This window comes from Rhinolophus sinicus, linkage group LG01 (genome assembly GCF_036562045.2).
Source record: "Rhinolophus sinicus isolate RSC01 linkage group LG01, ASM3656204v1, whole genome shotgun sequence".
Taxonomy (NCBI): Eukaryota; Metazoa; Chordata; class Mammalia; order Chiroptera; family Rhinolophidae; genus Rhinolophus; species Rhinolophus sinicus.
The window spans coordinates 27144328-27170364 of record NC_133751.1 but is presented as its reverse complement, the minus strand read 5'-3'; the positions used below and the strand labels follow the sequence as shown (position 1 = coordinate 27170364).

The 26037-nt window shown below is 38.9% G+C and overlaps 1 protein-coding gene across 2 annotated transcripts in view; it reads left to right on the top strand.

Annotated features, from left to right (window-relative positions):
* VEPH1 (ventricular zone expressed PH domain containing 1) overlaps positions 1 to 25782 on the top strand; it is a 206871-nt gene extending 181089 nt beyond the window's left edge. The window contains exons 12-14 of one of the 2 annotated variants that reach the window (XM_019732040.2): positions 6485 to 6602; positions 21198 to 21334; positions 25125 to 25782. In XM_019732040.2, coding sequence (XP_019587599.2) covers positions 6485 to 6602; positions 21198 to 21334; positions 25125 to 25361 — 492 coding nt within the window. In that variant the 3' untranslated portion in view covers positions 25362 to 25782. The remainder of the gene's footprint in view (positions 1 to 6484; positions 6603 to 21197; positions 21335 to 25124) is intronic. The other variant, XM_074326922.1, reaches the window with a different exon arrangement.
* The last annotated feature ends 255 nt before the right edge of the window (positions 25783 to 26037 follow it).

The following is a 26037-nucleotide window of genomic DNA, read 5'->3' as shown; positions in this document are numbered from 1 at the left end:
CCTTGCCCCCAACAAAATGACCTGTGTAGCTGAGGAGTGTGGCTATCGCACTAACTGATTTCCAAAGGAAGAAAAAGGAAGTCCCTCCCATGAGCTCTTTCTACATCAGTAACCTCTGCGGTCTAGTTCTCGTACCGCATAGTATGACTAGTCCGTAGTTGTTCTACACACTCAATGCATGGTGGCTCAATGCAGGTGGCAACCATCAATTAAGAAAGAGAGGAATCACTGCAATTCTTTGCTTCCTAACGTGAATGCTGGCTTTCTTTGCCAAGTTCCGGTGATTACATTTTACTGCTGTCACCACTGTGGAAACGTCAAAGTTTTCTTGACAATTTGAATATTGGCAATCTTTTGTTCTTGCTTCTATTCTGATAAAAAAAATACTTTGTTGGTTTTAATGGGCTGAAAATCTTTTAATTAGATTCATAAAGAAATTAATTGTGGGTTTATCATACATTTATGAAGCTTCGCTCAATTTGCCACTTTTATTTTCTACTCAATCCATATGCTTATATTAGTTTTTCCATAAACTTGTTTATTTAAATTCTTGTCATGTTTATTGCCAGCATTCTGTAATCAGATTATTTCTTCATGATCCTTACATGAGTGTGAAAATTTGACTTTTTTGAACCAATTCAAATATTATATCATAGCTATTGGTTCTTAAATAAAAGAATTCTTCAGAACTTCTCTGTGAAGTGAATCAAACAAAGACGAGTGCTTTGTTCCAGCCACGCAGAGCCAGACTAGTCAGAATTGCCACGACTTGCCAAGAAGCATTACGTTCTTCCCAACACACTGGGACTCAAAGGATAGGAAGAGAGTTGAGTCTATTTTATGACGTGTAGTGACAGGAAGACGCTTCCACAGTGACCACATATATTCATGTGAACTTAGACTTCTCTTATTAATTTGGGATAGACAAAGAAGAGACAGAGCAATGCAGTGTGTGTGTGATATTCATGTCGAATACCGATACACACTATGAGTTCTTTCAGACCAGCACCCTGCCGCCTCTGCATAGAGTCTGTCTCCCACGTGTTGCCCACCTCCCTCCCACACATCCCAGCCTTCTGCCAAGTTTCAAAGAAGGCCCAACAAGTTCAGCTTTCACACTTCATCTCTCCCTTCCATATTGCACAATTTGGAATAATAACATCTCTGATTTCAAAAACGGAATTTTTGCTCTTGCAATCAATTTATATATTTTGTCATATGAAATCTATTGTGGAAAAATATGAACATATGCCCATGAGGATTGATAAATTCCTCAAATACCAATTAATGGAGACAGATCAGCCATCCCACATCTGTTCCCAAGGGTAGGGTTAATCCCTCACTGGGTAAAAGTTCCTTAGCAAGAAGACTGGTTTCTATATTATTTTGTAGCTTCAGAAAATACTTACTATAGCACTTTGCTTGACGTGCCAGTCCGTGCGCATCAGAATAACTTGGGGAGTTTGTTTAGAAATGCAGATTTCCAAGCAAGGACACAGATTTATAGGGTTAGGCTCTCATGAGTAGAACCTGTATCTGATGTTTATAACAAGTTTCCCCAGGGTTCCTGATGCCAGCTAACAACTGGTGATCTGGAAAAGCTGAGTCTTGAAAACATGCGGTCAACATGCTATATTCAGGCAAACATTCTTCTTCAATTACTAACCTTCTATTCTAAAAATATGTTTTATAAAATTAAGTAAAATGAATTCCTATAATACACATAGAGATGTGGGTATATATTTTTAAAAATAAACATGTCCTGAAAGGGCTTTATGGTCATAGTTGAATAGACATGAAAATTGGAAACCCTAATTGGTACTGTTGATGTATATTAGAGATAAAAATCTATGTGTCTCAATCAGTAAAAATTTATAAAAATTCACTGAACGTCTACTATAGGCAAAGTGCTATTGTAAGTATTTTCTGAAGCTACAAAATAACATAGAAATCAGTCTTCTTGCTAAGGAACTTTAATCCAGTTGAGGGCTAAAAGAGTCACACCAGAAGAAGAAGAATAACAATCACAACCAAACTCAAACAAAGGTATGTCCCCATTTTCCTCTGTGAGGGCTACTATGAGCCCATTGAATTACCTTCTCACTTCCTTGGAATACAGGATTGTGTCTCCTTCATCTTGGTTCCTGACACTAGATGCTATAAAGACTCAGTGCTATGAATTGAAATCAGTGGCAATATATTTCAGAAATTGAAATAAAATAAAAATTTAGTTATGGCGTAAATATTCTTTAGTCTCTTTTTCTAGTGTATTCACTCAACATTCAGTGTTTCTTCTAAGACACCATGCCTACACAATGTAGGACAGTATAAATAATATAAAGATGAACAGTATAAACATAAATCATTAATTTTCTTCCCTCCATAAGTTTATTTCACACACTGAATGCCATATAGTTAGAATAGATGTACTAGAAATAGCTATAAGGACATGAAGCCTTACTATTACGTGAAAATATTGGGGATCATTAAAAACAACTCTCATTTACGTTTTCTAAAAGCGCACTTGAAGTATGTGCCTAGAGTTAATCCTATTAACCATAGGCATACAGAGCACATGAGGCAATCCTATGTTTTGTATCTGTGCAAAAATAGCTTTAGAAGAGGATTTAAGTATGCCAGAACCCAAAGTTCTTCCAGATGTACGCTTTCACTGATTTCTGGAAAATTGCTTCCCAGTACCCGCTCACAGTACACAGACCACATTATAACATCCAGAGGCCACTTTGCACTTTATGGAATCCATAGCGTTGACTCATGCTGTCATTGTCATCAAAATAATGTTGTAAATATTCTCTCATCTTTCCGTGCTGCCTGGCTTATTTTTCCCCTAAGAGGCTTCACATGGGACTTTTTATGTAGTTTTCCAAATTCCGCCTTCCATTAATGATTTTTTTTTTTTAACTGGAGTAACACTCATTTAATCAGCTGGTTTGAAAGCATCATTTTCCCTCCAGGGGCTTTTATCCCTTTTGAATTAGATGGTGTTTATCAGAAAAATCCTTCTTAGTATATGCTTTCAATGATTATATATTTTTTCTTTAAATCAACAGAAATAATTTGGACTTCAATATTCTTCGGGTTTTATTCAGGCCTGGTTTGGAGTGTACATGGACAAATGTGACCTTCTAAGCAGAACCATTATTTTCATTGAGAATTAGCCAACAGGGTGACCGTCCCTCCTTCTTCATGGCATAGTCTCAGTATTGGTTCTTAATGCCGCCATAACAAATTACCACGAATCTTGCCGCTTAAAGCAACACATATGTGTTATCTCAGTTTCCTGGGGTCAGGGGTCTGCTTGGATCTTAAATATTTACTTAGCTGGGTCTTCTGCTCAGGTCTCACAAGGCTGCAATCAAGATATTGGCTGGGCTGTGTTCTTACTGGGAGGTTTGAATGAGGAGGGTTGACTTCCAGACTCACTCAGGTTATTGGCAGAAATCATTTATTTGGGTTTGTAAGACTTAAGGCCTAGATCTCCTACTGGTTGGTGGTCGATGGCTGCCTTTAGGTCCTAGAGGCCACCCACAGTTCCCTGCCTTGTGACCCTCTCCGGCAGTTCACAACATGGCAGCTTGCTCCTTCAAAGGCAACGGGAGAGTCTCCCTATGCATTTAACAAGACAGGTCCTGTGTGTGTGTGTGTGTGTGTGTGTGTGTGTGTGTGTGTGTGTGTGTGTGGTGTGTGTGTGTATACCTAATAACATAATCATGGGATTGATATCCTATCACTTTTGCCATATTCTTGGTTAGAAGCAAGTCACAGATCCCTCCCACACTTAAGGGGAGAGCATGCAAAGGATGAACACCAGGCAATGGGAATTATGGGGGGATTGCCCTAGGGTCTGTCCACTACAGTCCCATTGAACTGAAAATACTCAAGGCGTGACTCTACATAGGTATGAAGGATTGTAATTACTCTTCGGGAGTCCAGTTGTCTGGAAGGAAGTTGGTAATTCTCTAAACAAGTCAATCTTTGTTCTGTCTCAAAAAGTAGAAGCCATGTAACAATTATTGGGCAAGGCCTGGGGAAGCTGCAGAACCCAGGAGGGTAAAGAGGATAAACAGGAAAGAAAATAATGTCCTCTAGCACATTAAGAGGTCAAAGATTGCAAAAATTTCGGTACCACGAGTTGTTGATTTGTGTTCACTTGTGTTGTGATTTGTTTTGCTTTGATTTTCCACCGATTCTTAGAACTCTATGTGTCTCATCAGCCTCTCTGTTCCAGTTGGCTGTTATTGCCAACTTCAGTAATTCACAGCGCTTACGTCTGTCATAGCCACTCAGTTCCCTGTGCGTGACACCTAAATCCTCTGCAGAAGGAAGTCTGCTTTTGACTTCAGAACCTGAACACTGGGATGGAGCTTGCCATCTGTCCTAAACTTTTTAAGTAACTTTTTACCAAGACAAATGTGGATTCTAGGCAAAAACCTGGCACATTTCTGGACTCAGAACAGGAAAAATAAAGTAACCCTTAAGTACTAATTTAAGTACTTTGTTTGCTAACAGTGATTGGGGTGAATAAGAAATTAATCCTTAATTGTGTGGGAAATCAGGGAGATATCTGCATGCGACTGGCCAAGGGCAGACTTCAGAGATGCAGCCGTTTTGAAACTAATATTTATGAACATCTGCTTTTCCCCCATAAATTTTAATATGGATTTCATTCTTTGAAACCTACGAAACTCCCAGGTGCTTCTTCAGTCTTTATCTTGGGAACACACTTCTTTAAAATGTATTTTGAAGTCTCCTTTTTTTCTCACTGAACGCATTTGAAATCGCTTTTGTTGAAACAATATTGTGTACATACAGTGCCTGTTGGAATGCCTAAAGTATGGTATTAAATGTTAGCCACTCAAAATACTGTATTCAACATCCAGAGCCTCCAAAATGTCCAATCCAAGCACATGAACCGTAATAGTCTAGCTAAAGGATCTTTGAAAAGTATTGATTTCTAGTTCCGGTGTATGCCTTTCAGTATTCCACACGTATTTATTTAATGCTTACTTATGTGACAAGTACTTTTAGATGCTGAGGTGGCAACAGCCAATACAACAGACAAAACCCCTGCCCTCATTGCATTTATGTCCCAGTGAATGTAAATGTTTTCTAAGAATTCCCTTAAAATTCTCATAATACCATTCATATAGTTCATCGGTAAACTTTGCCCTGGAACTGCAAACCAGTGAAGTTAATCCATTCCTGATGTTGGACTAGACACTGCAGATATAATTGTAAACAGGGCAGATATGTGACTGCCCTCGAGAAACTTAGACTGTAGCATAGTTCTCACCTCTGTCGAGAAATGTAGACCTAGAAAACCAGAACTTTGGGGTAGACTGTGGCTAGCCACTTGACCATTCTCTATTTTAAACCCACCATAAACACTGCAAACTCTGCCTCCATCCCTTGGCTCTTGGACATACTAGGAACTATTAGTATGGAGAGGAGATAAGAGTGTGTGAGCCAGAGGAAAGGAAATAAAATCACCAAGCAACAGAGGACAAACACATAAGTCGGCTGAGCACATACAAGGCTAGCAAGGACATTAAATGCCTCTTAGGAAAGCAACTTTTCAGAGTGCAGTTCTGGCCACCCTGTAGGGGCGGATACAAGTCATTTACATAATAGCAAAGCCTCAAAAGGACAGTTGAGCTATTTAATTTGGTTAGGCTAATAGTTTTCCATCCATTTGCAGTGTAATGGAAACTCTCTCCTACCTCTTAAATAGGAACGCATTGGCAAGGTGCCACAGGGCACGTAAAATATGGGCAGTCTTCTTCGAGTATCAATTCTACTCAACCATTTGGAGGGGACAAAGTTAATTAATTTACTGATAAGTAACTTAAGACATTATTTTCCATTAAAACCAATATAGCCATATTATGGAAAAGAATGCAAAAATCTGCATGCACTTTTAAGATAAAGCATACAACTAAAACAATGCTAGAGCCAAGGGCTAAAGGATTAAGCCCTCCCCCATATTTTCCATCAGCCCCCTGCAAAACCAATGGAATAAAAATGATTTCTTTGATATGGATAATTCATTCTCAATTTTATGTAAAGGGTACATAAAAGACTAATCCCCCAGTAGCATTCCTTTCAACCACACTGTCACTTGGATATCCCTTCTTTTTAGAGATTCTGGAGCTGCCACTGGATTTAAGAAAATTCTGGGCCACTTCAGGCTCTGACCTCTCACTCTCCCCTGGGGCCCCCACCACCCAGCCCTGGGGCCCCGTGCCCCTTGCCCTCTGCATTAAGGAGCACTCCCTTGGAAGAGCTGAGATGGTGCTCTTTTCCACTGTGGGGCAAGAGAAGTCTTCTCAACGCTCCCTCCTTATCCTTTGCACTGAGATTGAGCACTGGCCGTCCGGCTTCCACACACCCCCTTCCCAGTCCCAGAATGCTATGCGGCGGGTAGATCAGCTTATGCTCCTTGTGCTTTGTGTTCCTCAAACAGGATCTGGACCAGGTACAGCTCCATCTGGAAGAAGTGAGGTTCTTTGACGTGTTTGGCTTCAGTGAAGCGGCAGGAGCATGGCAATGCTTCATGTGCAACAACCCTGAAAAAGCAACCGGTGAGAGGCCCCAGCCCTTGCTGCTGGGAATCGTGTGCCCCTGGGATTAACAGCGGTCTGTGAGCCCCGCTGGTGTAGGTGGCCTTCTTTTTGCATAAACATCCTCAGTTGGATAATAGTAATTCACAGAAGTGTGCCTGATTGCCTCTGCTTCATGCTAAGAAAGGTATCTCATCAAAGTGGGAATGACAACACGAAAAGATGTTGAAAGCAAGAGAAACATAAACCAGGACTGAGCAAGAGAAACAAAACCTTACATACACAGGGCGGCCAAGAAAGCAGTACTGGCCATTTTGCCCTGGAACCTTCCTTCATTTCAACCCTAATGACCCTGAGGGTTAGAAAAAAAGAAGCCTTCTGTCCAAAGCCTCAAAGAAATGAGACGGCTCTTAATGAATGAATGAGCACAGACGTCATGTCAGCTCCTAGGCGTCCCTTATGCTTTCTGATCGAATCGTGTAAAATGTGAACTACTTAAAGAGTAAGGAATTATTTGAAGAATAACTTCATAGCTGGTTAGTCACTCTTCCCCCCTCCTTTCTGCTGTCCCAGGAATTTGGTCGGCTGATGTTACCTAAGAATAATAATCGTTAGTGAATATGAGCCAAGCTCTGGGCTAAACGTGTCAGCTAGCTCACCTAACCTGTACAATCATCGTATGAGGTTAGTCCTAACATTATCTCCATTTCTATTGATGGGGAAACTAAGGCACAGAAAGATTTGGTAACTGCCCGAAGTCACACAGGTTATAAGTTAACAGTGGCAGAACTGGCACCCAATCTGCCTCCAGAGCCCATGCCCTTAACCATTTCACCCTTCTGCCTCCTAGTTACACTGGCCCCAATCTGACCAGTGGCAATTGGTTGGTAACAAACTTGTGTTCAGAAAGTTACACTGTCCCTGAACACAGAATATGTCATCGGTGATTTGCCCTTGGAGAGGACATAGAGTTCTTAACATCGGCACTGCTCAGAAACCGCAGTTTAGAACAAAAGAGCAGTGTTAAAACACTGTCAAGGACAAAGCCACTTTGTAGACGAGCCATCCTCTGGAGAGCCATTGATGATACCACCTACCCATGCCTTTAATTTTAAGATTTTGTGCATCTTAGAGATTACCTACTGTGGCAAGTCTATCCTCTTGCTAACTAGCAACAAGTTGAGGCTGAATAGAAAAAAAAAATGTGTTTATTTGGCCAGATGTAGATGTGAGGGGCTCGCGGGGAGGCACCAATGAAAATGTATTACCCCACGGGAAAGGTATGGATGGAAGAAGCTGGCAGTTAGGGACGCAGCCTTTGTGAAACACAGCTTGTTGGCTCTTACAGAGTCAGGACTGAGCTGATGCCAATTTTTTTTAAAGTTAATTCGACCAAATAAGGAATTGGGGAATTGAATGTCTCCATTATAAAACTTCCTCATTTCACCTGTGAAAAAGGCCGAGCATAAAAGTAACTTTGAGAGCATGGTGAAGTAAGGTGCTTACCTTAGGTGGCTCTGAGAGGCCCTGCAGATTTTTCATTCCAAGTAAGCCGAGTCCTTAGTTCAATAAACAGTTCATCATATCTGGCCAAGGGAGGCCTCGGGAAAGGAGCTGGAAGTTAAAAACACAAAGTGTTCCTTTAATATATGTTTTCTCAAATTCACTGCCATGCACTTAAAACGAACATTTTGCCCATTCACTCTTCCTCATTTGTGTTTCTCACAGTTAAATATAGACTGAGAACATATAGCAATAAAAATTCAAACAAGGCCAAATATTTTATAGCAGAACATATTGAATCAAAATGTTTGGCCCTGAAAACTTCAGTGTGCTTGGATTGCTTTGCTCATTTCCTTTTACTACATGAAAGATGGTTTGAGTCTGAGAGAAATCCTATTTTAAACTAGAATTTTCACCAAAAACTCTTGACTCCCTAAAAACTTTACATAGGTTGTTGATCTCATCTTCTTGTTTTTATATAAGCACATAAACTATGTATTTAATCTAATTGAAAGTTCTACCATCTGACTGGAACATACATTATTCATAGAGATAATATTTGCATTCATACTCTGCTTAAATTGTTAAGTTTAGAGACAATCAAGACATAAGAATAAATATTTTGTTATTTGGTTATTCACAGCTAACATAATACTTACATCTCATTTTTCACGTATGTGATGCACGTTGGTTGAGTTGGTTGAATGTCTTCTACAGAATGAGCCTTGGATAATGAATAAGATACAATATCTCTGCTCTAAAAGGATTCATAATCCAGTTAGGCCAGAAGGCATATATGGAAAAATCTAGCATACTTCCTTGTATATTTTTAGCATGCAATAAATACTCGTTGAGTGAGTGAAAGGAAGAAAGACAGAAAGAAAGTATATTTAGAAATGGCAAAGCCAAAACCTTGAATATTAAAATATGATGTTTTAAGTTTGTGGTTATGTGTTACCCATATCAAATACATCACTATTCCACAGCCGGTGCATTTGAGTCTGGTAAATGGAGGTTGGTGCTTGTTTCCTCCTTGAGAGAAGTGACCACATATAAAACAAAGGGTTCACTTCCCTCCTGTCTTAGGGCCTGACATTCTGTGCCCAAGTCCTGTTACTGTTCTGGGTTTCATCAGTGTCCCCACAGGGTGCAGATGTCCTGTCAGCCTCAGGGAGGAGAGGCCTAAAAAGTAGGATTGGAGTCTAGGACAAAAGGCTGAAGAAACTGGATTTGGGTTTGTTTGTTTTTTTAAGTTACAGACAGATAATACAGTAATTGTTGTCAAGTATTCATTATTCTGGTATTTTTATTAAAAATTCCAACATTTCTGTAAGTGAGGAACAAAACATGAGGTGACTAGAAAACTTCAATTGGATATCAGAAAAGATATCCTGAAATACAAATGCTTCTCAACAGTGTGTAGACTAAACTATGGGACTCCAAAAATTGACAGCAAATCAGCTGGTTTACATGGTCACCTTAAGTACATTCCCCTCTTCAAGTAAAAGTTTCATCACCCCACAATTCCACCATCAACACACAGAAATCACAGTAGTTTAAGATCTGGTATTTAATAAAATATTTTTTTTATTCAATTAGGTACAGATAAAGTCAGAGGAAACCAAATGCTAGAAGAGTGTAAACGTCCTGAAAAGATTATAATTGTTTGCATTTATAATGCTATGTCCTAAACTTTACATGCTCTTTTCTTATTTTCTCATCATTTTTTACTCCATTTTACAGATAAGGATATTGAAACACAGAGAGGTTAAGTAATTTTCCCAAAGTCACAGAGCTACTACGCAGTAGAACTAGGGTTTTAATCCAGGTTAATTCTTGAACCTAAAATTTCAGTCTCTAGGGGAAATCCAAGTTGAGGACATGGAATATTGGAAATTCCAAGAACAATTATGCCATTTTCTTATAACATATTAAAAAGACCAAAGAGTGATCTACCTCCCCAATGATTTAGTCTATTTAACAAACAGCAGGCACATTGTACAATAATGTTTGGGAAATGATTACATGTGGGAAATGGTTACAGTAGAAGCTATGTCCAGACCCTCCAATCGCTGATTCAGTTTCTGATAATCATTTTATAAAAGTACAGAGTAGATTAGAAAATCACTGAAATAACTCAAGAATCCTGGGAGACTTGCCTGATGGTGTTTATTGCCAAGCCCATTACTCCACAGGAATGGGGGAATCGAGATTGAGCAAGTAGATTTAACAGAACTTATTTCTGGAAAACCAAGCAAATCCCTTTTATCGGTCACCCTCGTGTCTTGGAATTGCTAGTTCATGTTAACAGTAAGCGTTAGTCAGCTGGGCCCTCCTGGAGCACATCTGGCTTTCTATTCAGTAACATTCTTTAAAGGACGAGGGAGAAGTAGGTCACGAGTTTCACTCTTGTTTCTTGAGACACATGGGATGCCTTTGTTCTTACACTCTACAAAAAACAACTTAGAGAAAGTTCGGTTTTGGCACTTGTGTCTTTGTCTTAGTCATTAGCTATTTAGATATTGAATGTGATTGTCAGTAGGAGGTGTCCTTAGGTTATAAAAGAAAAATGAAAGATTTTTTTTTCAGAAAACCTGCTATGATGATTCCTCTTTAGAACTTGATTTCAAATGTTTGTGCTGTGAGACCATGCTGAGCAATATATCACATGGCAAATAGAGGTGATTTCAAAATGATACCGGGATAAGAAAGGCTTCTGTAGGAAATTTTTTTCAGACACTACAAACTGGCAAAGTCAGTTCTGGCTCTCCTTTGCCGGACACCATCAGTGTGGGCTAGGTGACCTTCCATTCCAGATGCCAATGTGAAAACGGGCTAAACGACCTCTAAGAACCTGGCTGTAGGACACAAATAGCCTCGTGAGTCCATTCAGGTAAAACTTTTCCATTTAAGTTCAGTGTCAACACTCACAACATTTTAAAGGTGACAAAAGAAAACCCATTTTTTACTATACAATGACTGGGTTTGTCTTCTGATGCCTTCCCTCCTACCACATGTTAGAATATTGTCGGATATGCTACATGTTGGTAGAGTACAACAAAGTGCAGGGTTAGTGTATGACAGCTTCACATTTTCACATTTATATACTGTTAGTGACTGCTCAATATTCATTGATTACATAAAACCTCAGTCTGTTGTTCACAGATACTGTGAATTACTTTATAACTAAACAAATACACAATTACCAACTCAGATAATTTATCCTGGAATCTTTTTCCTTTTCCCCTCTTCCCATCTTCATGGTTTGTGCCTTTTTGTCATGGGCAGTCCTCTCTGTTAAACCTCTCTCTCTCTCTCTCTCTCTCTCTCTCTCTCACACACACACACACACATATGCACACACACTGGCACACAGACACACCACCCCCAGATAGAATACGAGGAAATTCTTTCTTCTCTGCCCTCTCTGTTCTCTGTCCATACCATGAACACAGCATGTTTCCATCAATCTCCCCCACTAGACATGAAACTAGAGAAAGAAGAACCATGAATTATTCATCTTTGTACACCCTACCCAGAGCTTGGTACATAGTGTTTAATGAGTATTTGGCAAATAGATGGGTGATTGAAGGTCAGGTATTTAATAGGATGGCTATGGAAGAAATAGGATTGTTTTGAAATGCAACTTTAAAATCTAACTTCTAAAAATCTGGTATTTTCTCAAAATTTAAAAAAAAAATCTGACTGAACTGAAACCTTGACATAGAATCTTTTGCAAAATACACTTTTATAACAAGAAAATGTTGCTGTGTACACCTTATGGATACACAATTTTTGTATTGTATGAAAAGGTTTCAATTCACACGTACACACAGAGCTCATAGTAAACTTGCTAATAACTTGTGAGCTTCAATGAGAAATATGCTAAGATGAATAACCTAGCACCCTTCAAGGGTTAACATTTATTTTTCATCCAGCATCACTTTCCTAATTCTCTGCCTTTCTATAATGAGTCAACAGTCTTTTCCTGATACAGGGTGAAAGTGTCTGATAGGCCTTATACTTGCAACGAAGCATTAGTCACCCCGTGGTTAGCCACAAACCAGTCATCACGCATGGAAACGTGTCCTTTTCCACTTGGAGAATAAGCTGAGTCAAGCCTATACACGGAGGAGGAAAGCGTGCTTTAGAAATGCAGACTAGAGTGAATAAGTCAGGCTTAAGATGGCATAGACTTAAAGAATTTTGGGGCGGCCGGTTGGCGCAGGGGTTGGAGCGCGGTGCTCATAACACCAAGGCCGCCATTTCGATTCCCACCTGGGCCACTGAGCTGCACTCTTCACAACTAGACTGAAAATAATGACCTGACTTGGAGCTGAGCTGCACCCCCCACAACTAGATTGGAAAAACAACGACTTGACATCCTGGAAAAACACACTGTTCCCCAATATGCCCCAATAATAAAATCTTAAAAAAAAAAAAAAAAAGAATTGTTATGTAGCACTTAATACATGTTAAAAGAGCTCTAGTCATCCCCTCTCAGAAGTAATTCTAATTCTTTATTTACCGATATAAATACATTAGAAATGAAGTTTGTTGTTCAGCCACAAACTCACCTGTGTAAGAGACATACAGGTGCTGTTAGCAGCCACTGAGCATGAAGTCATCCCATATCTCGATGGGGTGGTCACATTTTTGCCTTCCTACCTTCTCGGTAACTCTCTAGTACAGATTACCCTTTCTCTCTTCTCTATTCAACTTCTCATTTCCGACCGAACCATCCCACTGGCTTTTAAATACACTCAACTGGCTTACCCTCTCCTTTCCCTTTCCTTTCACCTACTCCCTCTCTCTCGCCTCCTCTTTAAAGACAAAAGAACTGTCAGTGCTCAGTCTCAGCATTTCCTTGCCTCCTTTTCCTCCTGACTCAACCCTCTTCTAAGGCCGTTATCTCTATGCCATTAAAGTCATCCAAGTCCCCCATACACTGGATGTGGCTCAGTCCTTGCATTACGTGCCATTCAGCGGCATCCAATTCTGTTGACCAATTCCTGCTTCTTCAAACGTTCTCTTCCTTTAACTTCTGTGACATACACTGCTCTGGTCTCCCTTCCACTCTGTAAACACTCTTTAGCCCCCTTCCCGGGCCCATCTTCCTCTACCCACCCATTCGATGTTAAAGCTCCTCTCTCCTCCTCACTGTACATTCTCTCCCCAGTCAATCTTTGCTGGTTCTGCAGCTCCAGTAACCCCCTTGATGCGACAACTCCCAGACGTCTGTTTGCAGTCCAGGCCGCTCCTCTGAACTCTAGATTTAGTTCTCCCACCACTTGACTCGTGCTTCAAAGGCACCTCAAACGCCATTCATTTAAATTAAAACTCATGCTAGTCTCTCCCTTGCCCCTATAAACCACTTGGTCTTCTTCCAGCATTCTCTATCACAATAAATGTAGCATCATTCATTGTGTCGCACCAGCCAGAGACCCACTGTTCTCTTCCTCCCCCCCAATCCAATCCATCACCCATTATTGTGGATTTTACCTTCTCAATTGCTCTCAACTCTGTCTGCCTTTCTCCATTGCCCTAGAGCGAGATAGCATCATCTATTATTTAAGATAATGTCAGTAACTGAGACACTCCAACCCCTTCTGGTCTCCCTCGCACACTCCGCCAGAGTGTGATCTCTGCCAAGCACAAATCTGATGCATAAAACCTTACAGTAGCTTCCCATCCTCTTAGCTGAGAGACCAAATTCCATAACATGCTCCTCACATACAAGGGTCTCTCCCAGCCTCCCCACCCTCATCTTGTCCCACGTACCATCTGCTCCTGTCTGCTCTGCAGAAGGGCCTTCATTCAGTTTCCCAAATGCACCACACTTCCTCCTGCCTCCAGGTTTTTGTATGTTCTGCTTTTCTGCCTGAAGTGCCCTTTCTCCCGTCTTTACCTAGTGAATGTACATTTTATCCTTCCCATGACAACTCAACTTCACTGACACAGAAAAGCCTTCTGTCACCTCCAATGCTAATATCCTCAAAGCATCTCGGACCTCTCCTCATAACACTTGTTACAGCTGCTGTCTTGTTTTTTTCTACAAGTGATAATTTGATGAATGTCTATTTCCTCCAATAAATAGTACATTCTATAAAGGGAGCTCCCCTCATCCATCCATCCTCAGCCCCTCGCGCATAATAGATGCTCAGTAAACATTTACCAAGTACGTAAACAGCCAAAGTTTGTATCTTCTCAGAAAATTTTTCTCAGGTAAGTGCTGACACAAAACAAATTAATGAATTCACAGTGATACATTTTAAGATTAAAAAACATATTCATATAATGACATTTCCAGTGTACCTTTTGTGTCAAATGTATTCTTTGTATAAACAGTGACTTCTTAAATAAGTTCCTTTCAAAAGTACTATAAGAGATCATTTTATTTAACAGAGAGTGAGGTATTGCATACACATATGTATCATATACACACATACATATATGTATATATATTTATATCAAGTACACAGAGTATGATGCTGTATATGTTATAGATAAAGTTTCCAATGCAGACATTGTAAAACATCTATTTGTGGCCAAAAGGTTTGAGGTCAAGTGTTGAACCACAACAGATGGAACTTGTGTTAAATAATTCCACAAAAGCATTGTAGACAACATCTTAGGATGTTCTAAAAACTCCAAGATGTACAGGCAAGTAGGACAATAGCTGGGATGTGCTCAACTTGTACACCCCAAACAAGGTTACCCTCCTTATCACAGATCTGGTACAAGTATGTAAATCTATTTGTCCCCAAGCAAGGAAAGCTCTACACCGTACAAGCCATGTGGGAAAGCACTCAACATTTAGAACTATCTAAAATACTATGGACAGATATTGCCAGTAACACCTATCCGTGAGATTATATTAATGGAAGAACAATGTGGGACGCACATGGGAAATGTGTGTGGAACCCTTTCTTACGTGAAGTTCAATTCTAAGATTGAGCAATTATCTCCATTCCTTTCCACCATCCCTGATCTTTCCCCATTCAGCCCTATTGGTCATTACTAGGCAAATTTGGGCCAATCTTCCTTAACAGCTTCCCAGAAAGGCCCAAAAGTGGCCATACTTACTGCTCAGAACAATTGGACAGGTTACTTTCTTGGCAAGCGGCTTTAGAATTTTTGTTTCACGGCTGATACAATAAATTAGCCAAATTCCATAAACATAGATTCTGAGCATATTTTCCATAACTGTATCGACTTAAGCCAAGGACATGCATAGGATCTTATACTGCTATCTTATTCTTTAATTTCATGCAAAGGTAGTAACAATTTTCTTCCCCCTATTGGTTTTGCAGTTTCCCTATTTTGTATATTATATGACCTATAACTGTGATCTACCATGAGGCTCCTGTCATTTCCTAGAAGTTCTTGAGCTATGTTAGAATCACCTAGAGATCTTGTTAAAAATGCAGGGCCTCTCACCCCACCCCAAAACAGTGATTCCGTGGGTTGGGTGGTGCTTTTGAATGTGCATTTTCATAAACCAGCAGGTAATTCAATGTAGGTAGCCCTCAGAACACAATTTAGGAAACATTGCTCTAGAGGTGTATAAAACAATAGTTCTGAGGCTTTTTTCAGATCAATATTTCAGTGATTGATACAAAAGCCTAGAAAGCGAAATACATTTGATGGGTATGAAATTACTGAGAAAGAAAGCCATTCATTCACATGTGCCTGTGTCCTCAAAGGGCTGCTGTCAAACTGAGTCTGTCCTATTTTGGACCCATAGCATCTTGTAGGGTTTTACACAATTGATGCTGGATAATGCCTCCTCATTTATTCGCTACTAATAAGGAAATGTAGCACCATAAAACACTGCCTGGATATTCATAAGGAACATGCTATTTGTTACGATGCTTAGTGATTTCAAAAACCCCAGATGCTGTCTACAAAATGTACCTCCTATGACCTCCTCATTTAATGCTTGTATCCCTCTTTAAGCATATCCTCTGTAATCATAGTTGGCTTTATTACAACTGGCACACACACACACAAAGATCAGTAAAACCATGGAAGGAAATTCAAGTACATTTGAGACTCTCAATACATACAAAGAAATTCCCCATAGACTGTATAGAAGTTATAATTTCCAGAAGCTGTAATTTCATGTAAAAATTTTAAAATTCAGTTCTTATTTAAAAACTATTTGAGATTCATAATTTTTTTTCTAGAACATGCTTTTTTGGTTGAAGGTATTTATCTTTATAACCAGGAAAGGCTAAGAATACAAATATCACAAATTAAGTTCATGACAGTGTCAATTATAGGGTGTCAATTCACACACCATGCAATACTTTCAAGACAAAAGTTGCATAAGCCAGAAAGCACACAGTACAAGGGATTTCCGAGTCTGGATGGCAGTCGGTGAGCAATGTGAATAGTAGTTGTGTGGGGGTCAGCATCTACTGTCCTAAGAACAAGCAGGAAGTCTGGAGGAAAAGGGAGCAACCACAGATAGTGTGGAAAACATTCCCAATGCAGCCCAGTCCATTGTTGGATTGGCTTGAAAATGGCAGTCTTGGTGAATAAATGGATCAGTCATTGAAAAGTGAGTTTGTCTCCCTTTTGGGATTCTGAATTGCCTGTCACACCTTAAGTTCAAAGCCTGCAGTGCTTGAACCTTGAAAGTGTTCCTGTATCACTCTGAATTCTCTCACTATCCCTAACACTTTCATGTATGTTGCATCACATTCCTAGAGTGGAGGGAGAGAGGTGGATTTTATCCCAGAGCCATGAGGATATGGTATCTATAAAAGCTACCTGTTCCTCATTACAATAAATGGATGAGGCTGACCATTGTATGTTGATGGTGATAATCATGATGATAGTAGCTACTATTTATTAATCCCTTACTATGTGCCAGGCACTTAGTTAAGCACGGCCACTGTTAACTATTATAGCACTATTATGTGCCTTTATTTATGGTGGATGAAGTCCACATGCGGGATGCATGGCTTCAACGGCAAAATTTAGGCTGCATTTCAGCCCCTACTTACCACCTTGGCTGAGGTTGTTCGCCAAACTGCACAGCCATTCATGGTGGCCCTGTTGTTCAGTGTGATTCTTACAGCTTCTTTAAGTTCTTTTCTTGTGCTTTCCCTCACACATCCCTCTTGTTACCTCAGTCCTTTTCTGCATTCTTCCTAGAATATCCTCTCTCCCTTCTCCCCTTCTTCAGCAGGGGCCCAGCTCTCATGGCACCTCCTTCCAGCTAGAAGTAGAATTTCCTTCCCCTGAGTACTCTAAGGCTTGGCTCTAAGGCTTCTCCAGTGGCACTCTCCAAACTCTACATTGAGCTGCAGAATTTGTAAAGTGCTTTGTCTCCCCACAAGATGATAAATTCAAGTTCCCTCGATTTATAACTTCCTCGGAGCCAAACACAGTACCTTATAGCTTATCTGTGCTCAAAAGTATGTGTAGGAAGCTCGCTGCTTCACAGATAAATTGGGGAATGTTCTTTATTGCTTTATTCTTCCTGTGGTGGGGGTTCTCAACTTTAAGGTGTCTATCTGGTGTTTCATTCTTATTCACCAACTTCAGGTTGACTAAGATTAAAACCTTCAAAATTCATCTTTTATCAACATAAATATTTTCAATGTTTGGTGCACAAAAGAAATACAATTACTGTATAAACATTTATATTAGCATTCTGAAAGACTTTTAAGTTGATAAACATGGTAACAGTTTGGGTTTTGATAGCACTAGGGAATTCAGTTTAATATGCTATAGTTTTTCAGCCAACTGATAATAAGGAAAGAAACAGATCCAGCTTGGTGGAAAATGTCTTAGCCAAACTGTGGTGCTTTGAATGAAATAATGTGCTAATTAATTGGCAAGTGAGAAAATATTTAAATATCCTGTATGCGTTACGTGCAAACAAGTTAGTTTCAGACATGATCGTTCCCTCATCGACTCATTCCACATGTTATTTTTCAAGTGAAATATGATCATCCTTAGGAAGAATTAGTTCCCTAATTTAACCATGAAGAGACTGATATCATGTGAGAATCATTGCTTACAAGAACGTGCGATGGGCAACAGACCTGTTAAAATGACATATGGTCAGTTATGCATATGTGAGACGTAATTGCAAAAAAAATAGTTTTTTTTAAGAGAGGATAGCAGCTGGGAAAAAAAATTAAGTCTTTGTTTTTTTCTGCATTTTAAAACTATTTTTACATTAATCCTACAGCTACAAGTAACCTGGCTTCTCCAGAATTATCTAAAACTAATTCTAAAGACTAAATCAGGGCCCTACCGTGCAGCTACATTAAAGTTCTGCTAACATTTCCTTCCTAAAACCCTTCCCATGGAATTTTTCCCGGGATTAATTTTCACTAGGCTACAATGAAACATGTTTGCTTACCAGCATGTCTCCACAGGCCTTCATTCTTTTGCTCTCAAGCCGGTCATTTTGCCTGGAGTCCCTCACCATCACTGTGGGCCTGTGGGTACGTGGGTGTGATATCGCATCCACTCCTTGTCTCAAACAGTTTCTTCAGCTACTTTGCCAAGTGGTCCTTGCAAATTTTTGTCACATACTCTTGCAAATTTTTGAAACATTAGGATCTGCCTTGAGGAGAAATACTTGTAGCTCGTCCCCTCTTTCAGATCCAGAAGGATCCATGAACTTAAATATTACCTAAGTCAATCATGATTTCACATCAGCTAAGAAACCATGGTTATTTGAAATTTTTTTTTGAGTAAATATGGAAGACTAACACTGGAAAAACGTACTGTTATTAAATGACATTGCATTAAATTATCTTTTAATTAAAACTATAGCGAGAAAGCAATGTGATTATAAACTCTGAAGTAAAGTGTTTCACAAAAGTAATGGGGGAAGGGATAGTGCTTTGTCACTTACCTAGTGTCTTCAGGTAAACTTCTTTATTTTGATTTTTGATCTCTCCACATCCTTGTTAAGCTGGAGAGAACTATTATTATTTCCTCACTGCTGATCAGAAAACTGCAGTTGAGAGGATGCGAATCTAACTCTTCTGAATTTTTATTCAAAATCCATGAACATTACAATTAGATTGCTTTTTTTTTTTCTAATTTGAAAGCATGGAAAATGGGTGTTCAAAAAAACTTGTTTTAATCTAATTTTGACTTGGGGTTTTTGTCGTTGCTTGTTTTTTGTTTCCTTTTTTATCCTCTTGGATCTCCTCTTGGACATTTCTTCCTCCTCCCAAACAGGCTACTGTGCCCTTCGTGACTCAATAGCACACTTAGCAAACACTCACTGAACCCCTAGCCCAGGCAGACACTGTGTGAGGCTCTCCCTGCTCTCTAGGAAAGCATAGCCCGTGGAAAAGGCATGCCCTCGGTGCTTTATCTGAAGTAACTGCAGAGTGCAGTGGCTGCACAAAGGAAGTACCTTATTTATGGAAAATGTAAATTTGCAAAGAATGTTACTAGCTTTAAGAATGCTCTAAATCAGATGATTCTTAGTAAAACAAAGTAGAACAGTGAAATCATTTTCTTGATATGGATTGTCAATACCTCTTGAGGTCCTGCTTTCCCTACCCTCTGCTATGCACAATACTAGCCACCATGAAGCTTCTCAGAAGATGGGAGACACTTTTCAACGCGGATGTCTCAGATCAAACGTTACCTCGAACGTCCGAGCTCTTTCCTGACTGTTTAAATCCATGTGCACCAACCCCCAAGTCCCTCACTCCTATTCATTTCCATCATAGCCCTGTCGCTATCTAACAATAGATTTGATATGCTTTCAGTTATTAGCTTTACTTTGACATTGATAACAGAATATCCAATTGAATAATCATTGGACAAGAAAAAAAATAGCCTCAATAGAACTTTGTTTATGAAAACGATACATTTCATACATTTCATTATTCTTACCCTGAAAATGCTGTCAAGGTGGCCAAATCCACCTATCTGAAGTAGTTATTTGACCTACATTAGAAAAGAGTAATTGTAGAGTGGGAAGGATAGTTTGTGTTTGTATGATCAACTAGGCACTATCCAAGTTGCCAAGCGATAGAACAAGTTTCATGACTTTCAAGGTGCTGGGAAAATTGAGCATAAATATATGTAAGTAAATATTGTCATCCTTCCCAGAAATCAGATGCTTTTATATGATTTTGAATAGTGAATTTTATGTAATTGGTAAAGAAAATGAAATCCTTCAGTGTGACGTCTCAACTTCTGATATGGTCATGGACCTTCTGATTCTATAATTATGCTTAATCATAAACACTCTACTTCAATGTCAAATTAATCCATTCACACAACAAGTATGTATAGACTCCCCACCATTTGCCAGGCACCGTGTTAGATGGCTGGTGACATAACAGTGAACAAAGATACTGCCCTCAAAGAACTTTCAGTTGGATGGAAAAGAAAGATACTGATCAGATAAACACTAATAACAATCTACAAATTATGATGCCTGATATAAAAGAAACGTGCCAGATGCTATGAGCACATGTAACAGGTGAAGCCACTCTGGTCTGGGTTTGTGGAGGGTCTCCCAAAGGAAGCAACAATTGAGTTGAAGCATGAAACAATTTGTTGTGGACTAAGCGAAGATGGGAATATGGAGAGTGAAGAGAGAGTATGTGTGTTCCAGAGAGTGGAAATAACATGTTCAAAAGAGCTGAGTGAATTTGCCTTTGCAGCTGTTATGGCTTTAGGACAACATGTCTTTTGGAGTACTGCATTGACTTTTGCTGCCAAATAGCTAAATATATTCGGTTTGTGATTATTTGCGAAGCTATATTTCTAAGCAGCTAATGTGAACAGAATACCATGAAACAAAGGAGTTAAGAAGCAGAGAAAGCTGGCTATCTGGATGAATCTTAGAAACTGCTAACCAGATGCTCTTTTTGTGAACTCTATTCCTTTTGAAAATCTTGATGAGGGCTTTCAACACTTTCCCATCATCATATCTCAACAGTGCCTTCTTTTAGGGACAAAGGGGGAGAGGTTAACCAAATTCGTAATTTATTAGCCCACTTTTCAAATATGCTTACTGGGTTGTGGTTCACTGGACAATTCTGACTTTTGATCATTTGCCAAATAAATAATGGAAAATAAATGGCTTGATCGTTCTGTTACCTTCAACAGTTGTAAATCAAGATGGCCAGCCTCTCATAGAAGGGAAACTTAAAGAAAAGCAAGTCAGATGGAAGTTCATCAAAAGGTGGAAAACTCGGTATTTCACGCTGGCTGGAAATCAGCTGCTGTTTCAAAAAGGAAAGTCGGTAAGTTCTTTCGGCATCTTTTTACGCTTGCATTTTTAAGGTCTTGATCTCCACCAACCAGGTAGGCCCTTCGTCCTGAGTTAAAGTGCCAATCGTTTTTCCTTCTCCGTTTTACAATGTTATAATGTCATTTTATTACACAGAGTCTTTTCACTGTCTATCCTGTTCAGCTCTTTGTTCATTGGTTCACTGTCCCACTTCAGCTTATTATGGGAGCTTTTTCTTTGCTGATGTTGACTTAAGTTTTACAAGATGAACTGCAGAAGGAGTAGTCAGCTCCCTTGAATGGGACCCTGTGCCTTTTGTTCCTGTGTATCACCTACATAAATTTATGGCTTGTGATATTGTCTCCGATTTCTTTTATATTTAGAGGTGGGGACCTGAGGAAGGGGGGCTGTAGGCGGGGAAGAAGATGTACAGGCTGGTTTATTTTAAGTACCTTTTGAAGTTGATAAAGTCCAATTCTGATTAGGGAAAAACATTACTATCTTTCATTCATTTAATATCCACTTAACGAATAAAATAGGATGGTAAAAGAAATAATAAATACTCAGTTGATATAATATTCAATCTGAACTAGGATGCTTAGTAAATATCCGTATTCTGAATGTTCAGTGGGAAACCTCTGAAATAGCATTCTATATCCCATCCACAATGCAAAGTTATCCCCCTCTTTTCAAATCAGTTTTATTTATCATGAAATTCTACTGATTCAAGATCAGAGGAATGAAACCTTGACCAACTTCTTGACTATGTTGAAATATAATAATAAGAGCATATCACATGTCACACTGGATTAGCTCAAACAACCCTTTTAGGTCAGCACTATTGTTACTGCCATTTCACAGATGGGGAAACTGAGGCTCAAAGAGACCAACTGGCTTGACTAAGGATACTGCCAGTAAGGCTAGAGCCAGGAAGGGTAAAATTGGACTCAGGCTCAGGCAGTATGACACCAAAACTTGTTCTTAGGTGAGTACGCCATCCTGCCTCCTATGTACACTTAAATATAGAGCCACTGGCAAACCCAACAGTGTCTGAATTAATTAATGAAAGGTGTTAAATTACTTAAAAAACACAATGCACTCAGAACGTATGCACTATATCTTTAGAGTACGCATTATAAAAGTGTATTTGAATTCATTCCTCAGCAGGAATCAAGTATGGTGTATGTGAATTATGATAAATTTCAATCAGTGCTCTTTGAACTAATAAAACTTCATGTGAACAATCACTTTGGTGACACCTACTCTGAACGCATGTTGCTTTCTTCATCTGTTTGTATTGTAAAATATGCAGAGAGACTTTTCTATGGCTGAAGATGTTTTGAAACGGAAGTGTAATGGTGTGTTCAATTTAGACCATTATTGAAGTTTTAAAGAAAACTTTTTTTTTTAGCATAGGCTCACATTGAAGCATTTTTAAGTGTTTAAAATAACCACCTGAATTTCCTGTTTTTAGTAAAGAAATCAGTAATAGAGGTTAAGATGTAGTGATTTCTCAGATTCCTGGAGACAAAGCAGAGTTAGTAAGTTTTTCCTGAAATTAAATTTAAGACCTTTTATATTTCTGAATTCAGAGCTTTTTAATAAAGTTGAGGTCATCAGCTATTTTATAACTGGCTAACTTATTTGACATCTTTATTGGGAAATAGTGGTTTGACATTCCAGAAATCTGACAGAACATGTGGCTTAAATATTGGGAAATAATTTCATATCATCTGCGGACCACAGCAAAATCTTTCTCATCCCCGGGGACACAGTAACCCAGCAGTGGTCAGCAGCCCAGTTCAAGCTTCAACCACATCATAAAGGGCATTTTTTGTAAATGAGGAAAATGCACATTTTTTAAGTAACAACTGAAAGACTACAGTGTTATTTTCTACTTTTACATTCTTAAGTTCCTAAATACCAGCTAGCCAGGCAATGGTGTTCTTTGACTTCCTGTCCATTTCCATATTGGTTAATTCACTGTCCCTCTTTAGACAACTATGGTAACATTTCTTTTTTGAGCAGTTCCTCTCTGTATCAATTTCTGTACTATAGACTAATTCAAAGAAATATAATTTTATTACTATCAGATACATACTATAAACCAAACTAAGCCAACAAAATACTGTCTAGTACAGATATCTTCAAACTTTATCCTGAATCCCCTTAGAGAAATTTGAAAAATCTATATAATACCTTGTAGCATTTTAAGTTGCATCAACACTTTTATCATGTTTTCATGGTTGCACAAACTTTAATTTATGTTAAACTGTAAATATTAAGATAAAAAGATCATATCTCTCTCTTAAATGTAACCATTTGAAACCTAGAGGGTGTTATACGAAGTGAAATAAGCCAGACAGAGAAAGACAAATGCCATGTGATTTCATTTATATGTGGAATCTAAAAAACAAAATAAACAAAACAGAAACAAACTCATAAATATAGAGAATAAACTGACGGTTGCTAGATAAGATATGGTTGTCGGAATGGGTAAAAAAGGTGAAAGAGATAAAATATCATGGCAATTTGGCACCTAACACCATCCATTTTAAAAAATACATAATTAGTTCTTCTTTAACAGAACTGTTTACATCATTTCATTTTTCCTTGAAACCATATTTTTGTTCTATCTCTCCCATAGCATTTTATCAAGATTACCCTATCATTTTGCACTGCAATAAAACTATGTATATAAATTGAAATTTAATTATTTTAATTTCTTGTAACCATCAGTCTCCCAATGTTGAGAATTTTTATATTTACCTTTTTAAAAATCATATCATTTATGAAAAGCCATAAGTATAATACAAAATGTAATAAATAGTTACTAAACATGAAAAAGTGAAATACTATTGTAAATGCATCTTTTAATGAAATAGATGGGGAGTGATTATGTTGCCTTGTTTGAAGGCTGCTTCCCTGGTATCGATATTCTGAACTGCTTGTTTGTTTGTTTGTTTGTTTGATGCTTTTGAGATTTTTCCAAGTTGCATAATCCACCATAGAAAGTTTGAGATGAGTGAGAAGGGTGTCTTTCCATTGCAAAGTGAGAGAAGGAGAGGTGGGAAAGGAGAATTGGCAAGATCTTCAACCACAGGTACATTCCCCAGTAGACAGAATGGATTCAGGGATGTTAAAGACCTGAAATTGCTTTGAAGAAGCATCTGATCCCCTAAAACCATTCTTGCTGGCCCAGTGTGATGGGCCTGTGTGGTAGACATCCTGAAGCTTCTGCTTTGATGCAAGGAAAACATAAATAATTAAATATTCTTTAACTTAATGTGTGTAGGCAACTCATGCTTCCAATGCTCCACAGAGTTTCCAAAACAGTTTGATCTCCTTAAACATTGAAACCTTGTTTATTCAATTAATACCCGTTTCTCAGAGATCGCACACAGGAAAATTCAATTTCATGACTCCCAAATTATCTCAGAATCTGAGTTAATAGCTCTCCAAATTGTACTGTCGCAGTTTTGCTCTATTAACACAGAGTTACTATCAAGAGAAAAGTGACATAAAATCAAAGAAATATGAAGTAAGCAATTTTCTCCCCACCCCACTTATAATAATGTTCTATAAATTGGCAATCTTGTGCCAACTTACAATAACAAAGGGCCAGTTGCTCACTTTTTCCATTGTTCTAATGACTCTTTGAGACTTAGTGCCCAGAATAATCAAGGTCTTGAGCCAGGTGAAGTGAAAGGGTTCTAATCCTCTTGGAAAATTCTCCAGCGGCCAGAGCTCTTTCCATACCCTGGGAGCCAGCTCATGATCTTTCCTTCCCGTGTGCATTTCAGAAAGACGATCCTGATGACTCCCCAATAGAACTCAGCAAAGTACAGAGTGTGAAAGTTGTGGCCAGGAAACGCAGGGACCGCTCTCTCCCTCGGGCTTTCGAAATCTTCACGGACAATAAGACCTATGTGTTCAAGGCCAAGGACGAGAAGAATGCAGAAGAGTGGCTCCAGTGCATCAACGTGGCCGTCGCTCAAGCGAAAGAGAGGGAAAGCAGAGAAGTGACCACATATCTCTAGGGATCCGCAAGCTGACCTCACCCCAAATGTATACCGTGGGGCTTGCATTATAATTGCCAATGTCAAGAAAACGAGATAAACTCCCCAAGTTCATGTTGCTTTTTACTAACTACCACTGGAACAGTTTTCCCTGAGAAGCAGGACCTAAACGTGGCAAGATGCTTAGTACATTTCATGTCCTAATGGCATTTGTATTAACCCCAGAACGTCTGGGTGACCCTTATAGGAAAAGGAGCTATGAATGGCCCAGGGCCAGAAAGGGGAGAGTTGGGATCTAGGAACTTCTGTAAATACGTCATTGCACGTTGTAAAGAAACAACTTTAAAAGATACCTGAAACTACCTATCCTGAGGAAAGATTAGGTACTTCAAAGAAAACCACAGGCTGTCACGTATCTTAAAAGAAAGAAAGAAAGAAAAAACTATTAGGAAAAGTCAAATGAATGGACACTGAGGAAAACCATGTACCTTACTTATAGACATAGAATTACATTTCTCCTCTTCTAAGGCAAATAAAGCTAGCATGTGATAAAATGGTTCTCAAGTTAAGCCGGTTATGTAATTAAACATCTGTCTTTCAGACTGCTCATCTGATTATTCCTCGTAGGCTTGTATAATGTGACCTAAAGTTTAGATACTTGGATCTATCTCCTGCCCAAAGCAGTAAACTAGGATAA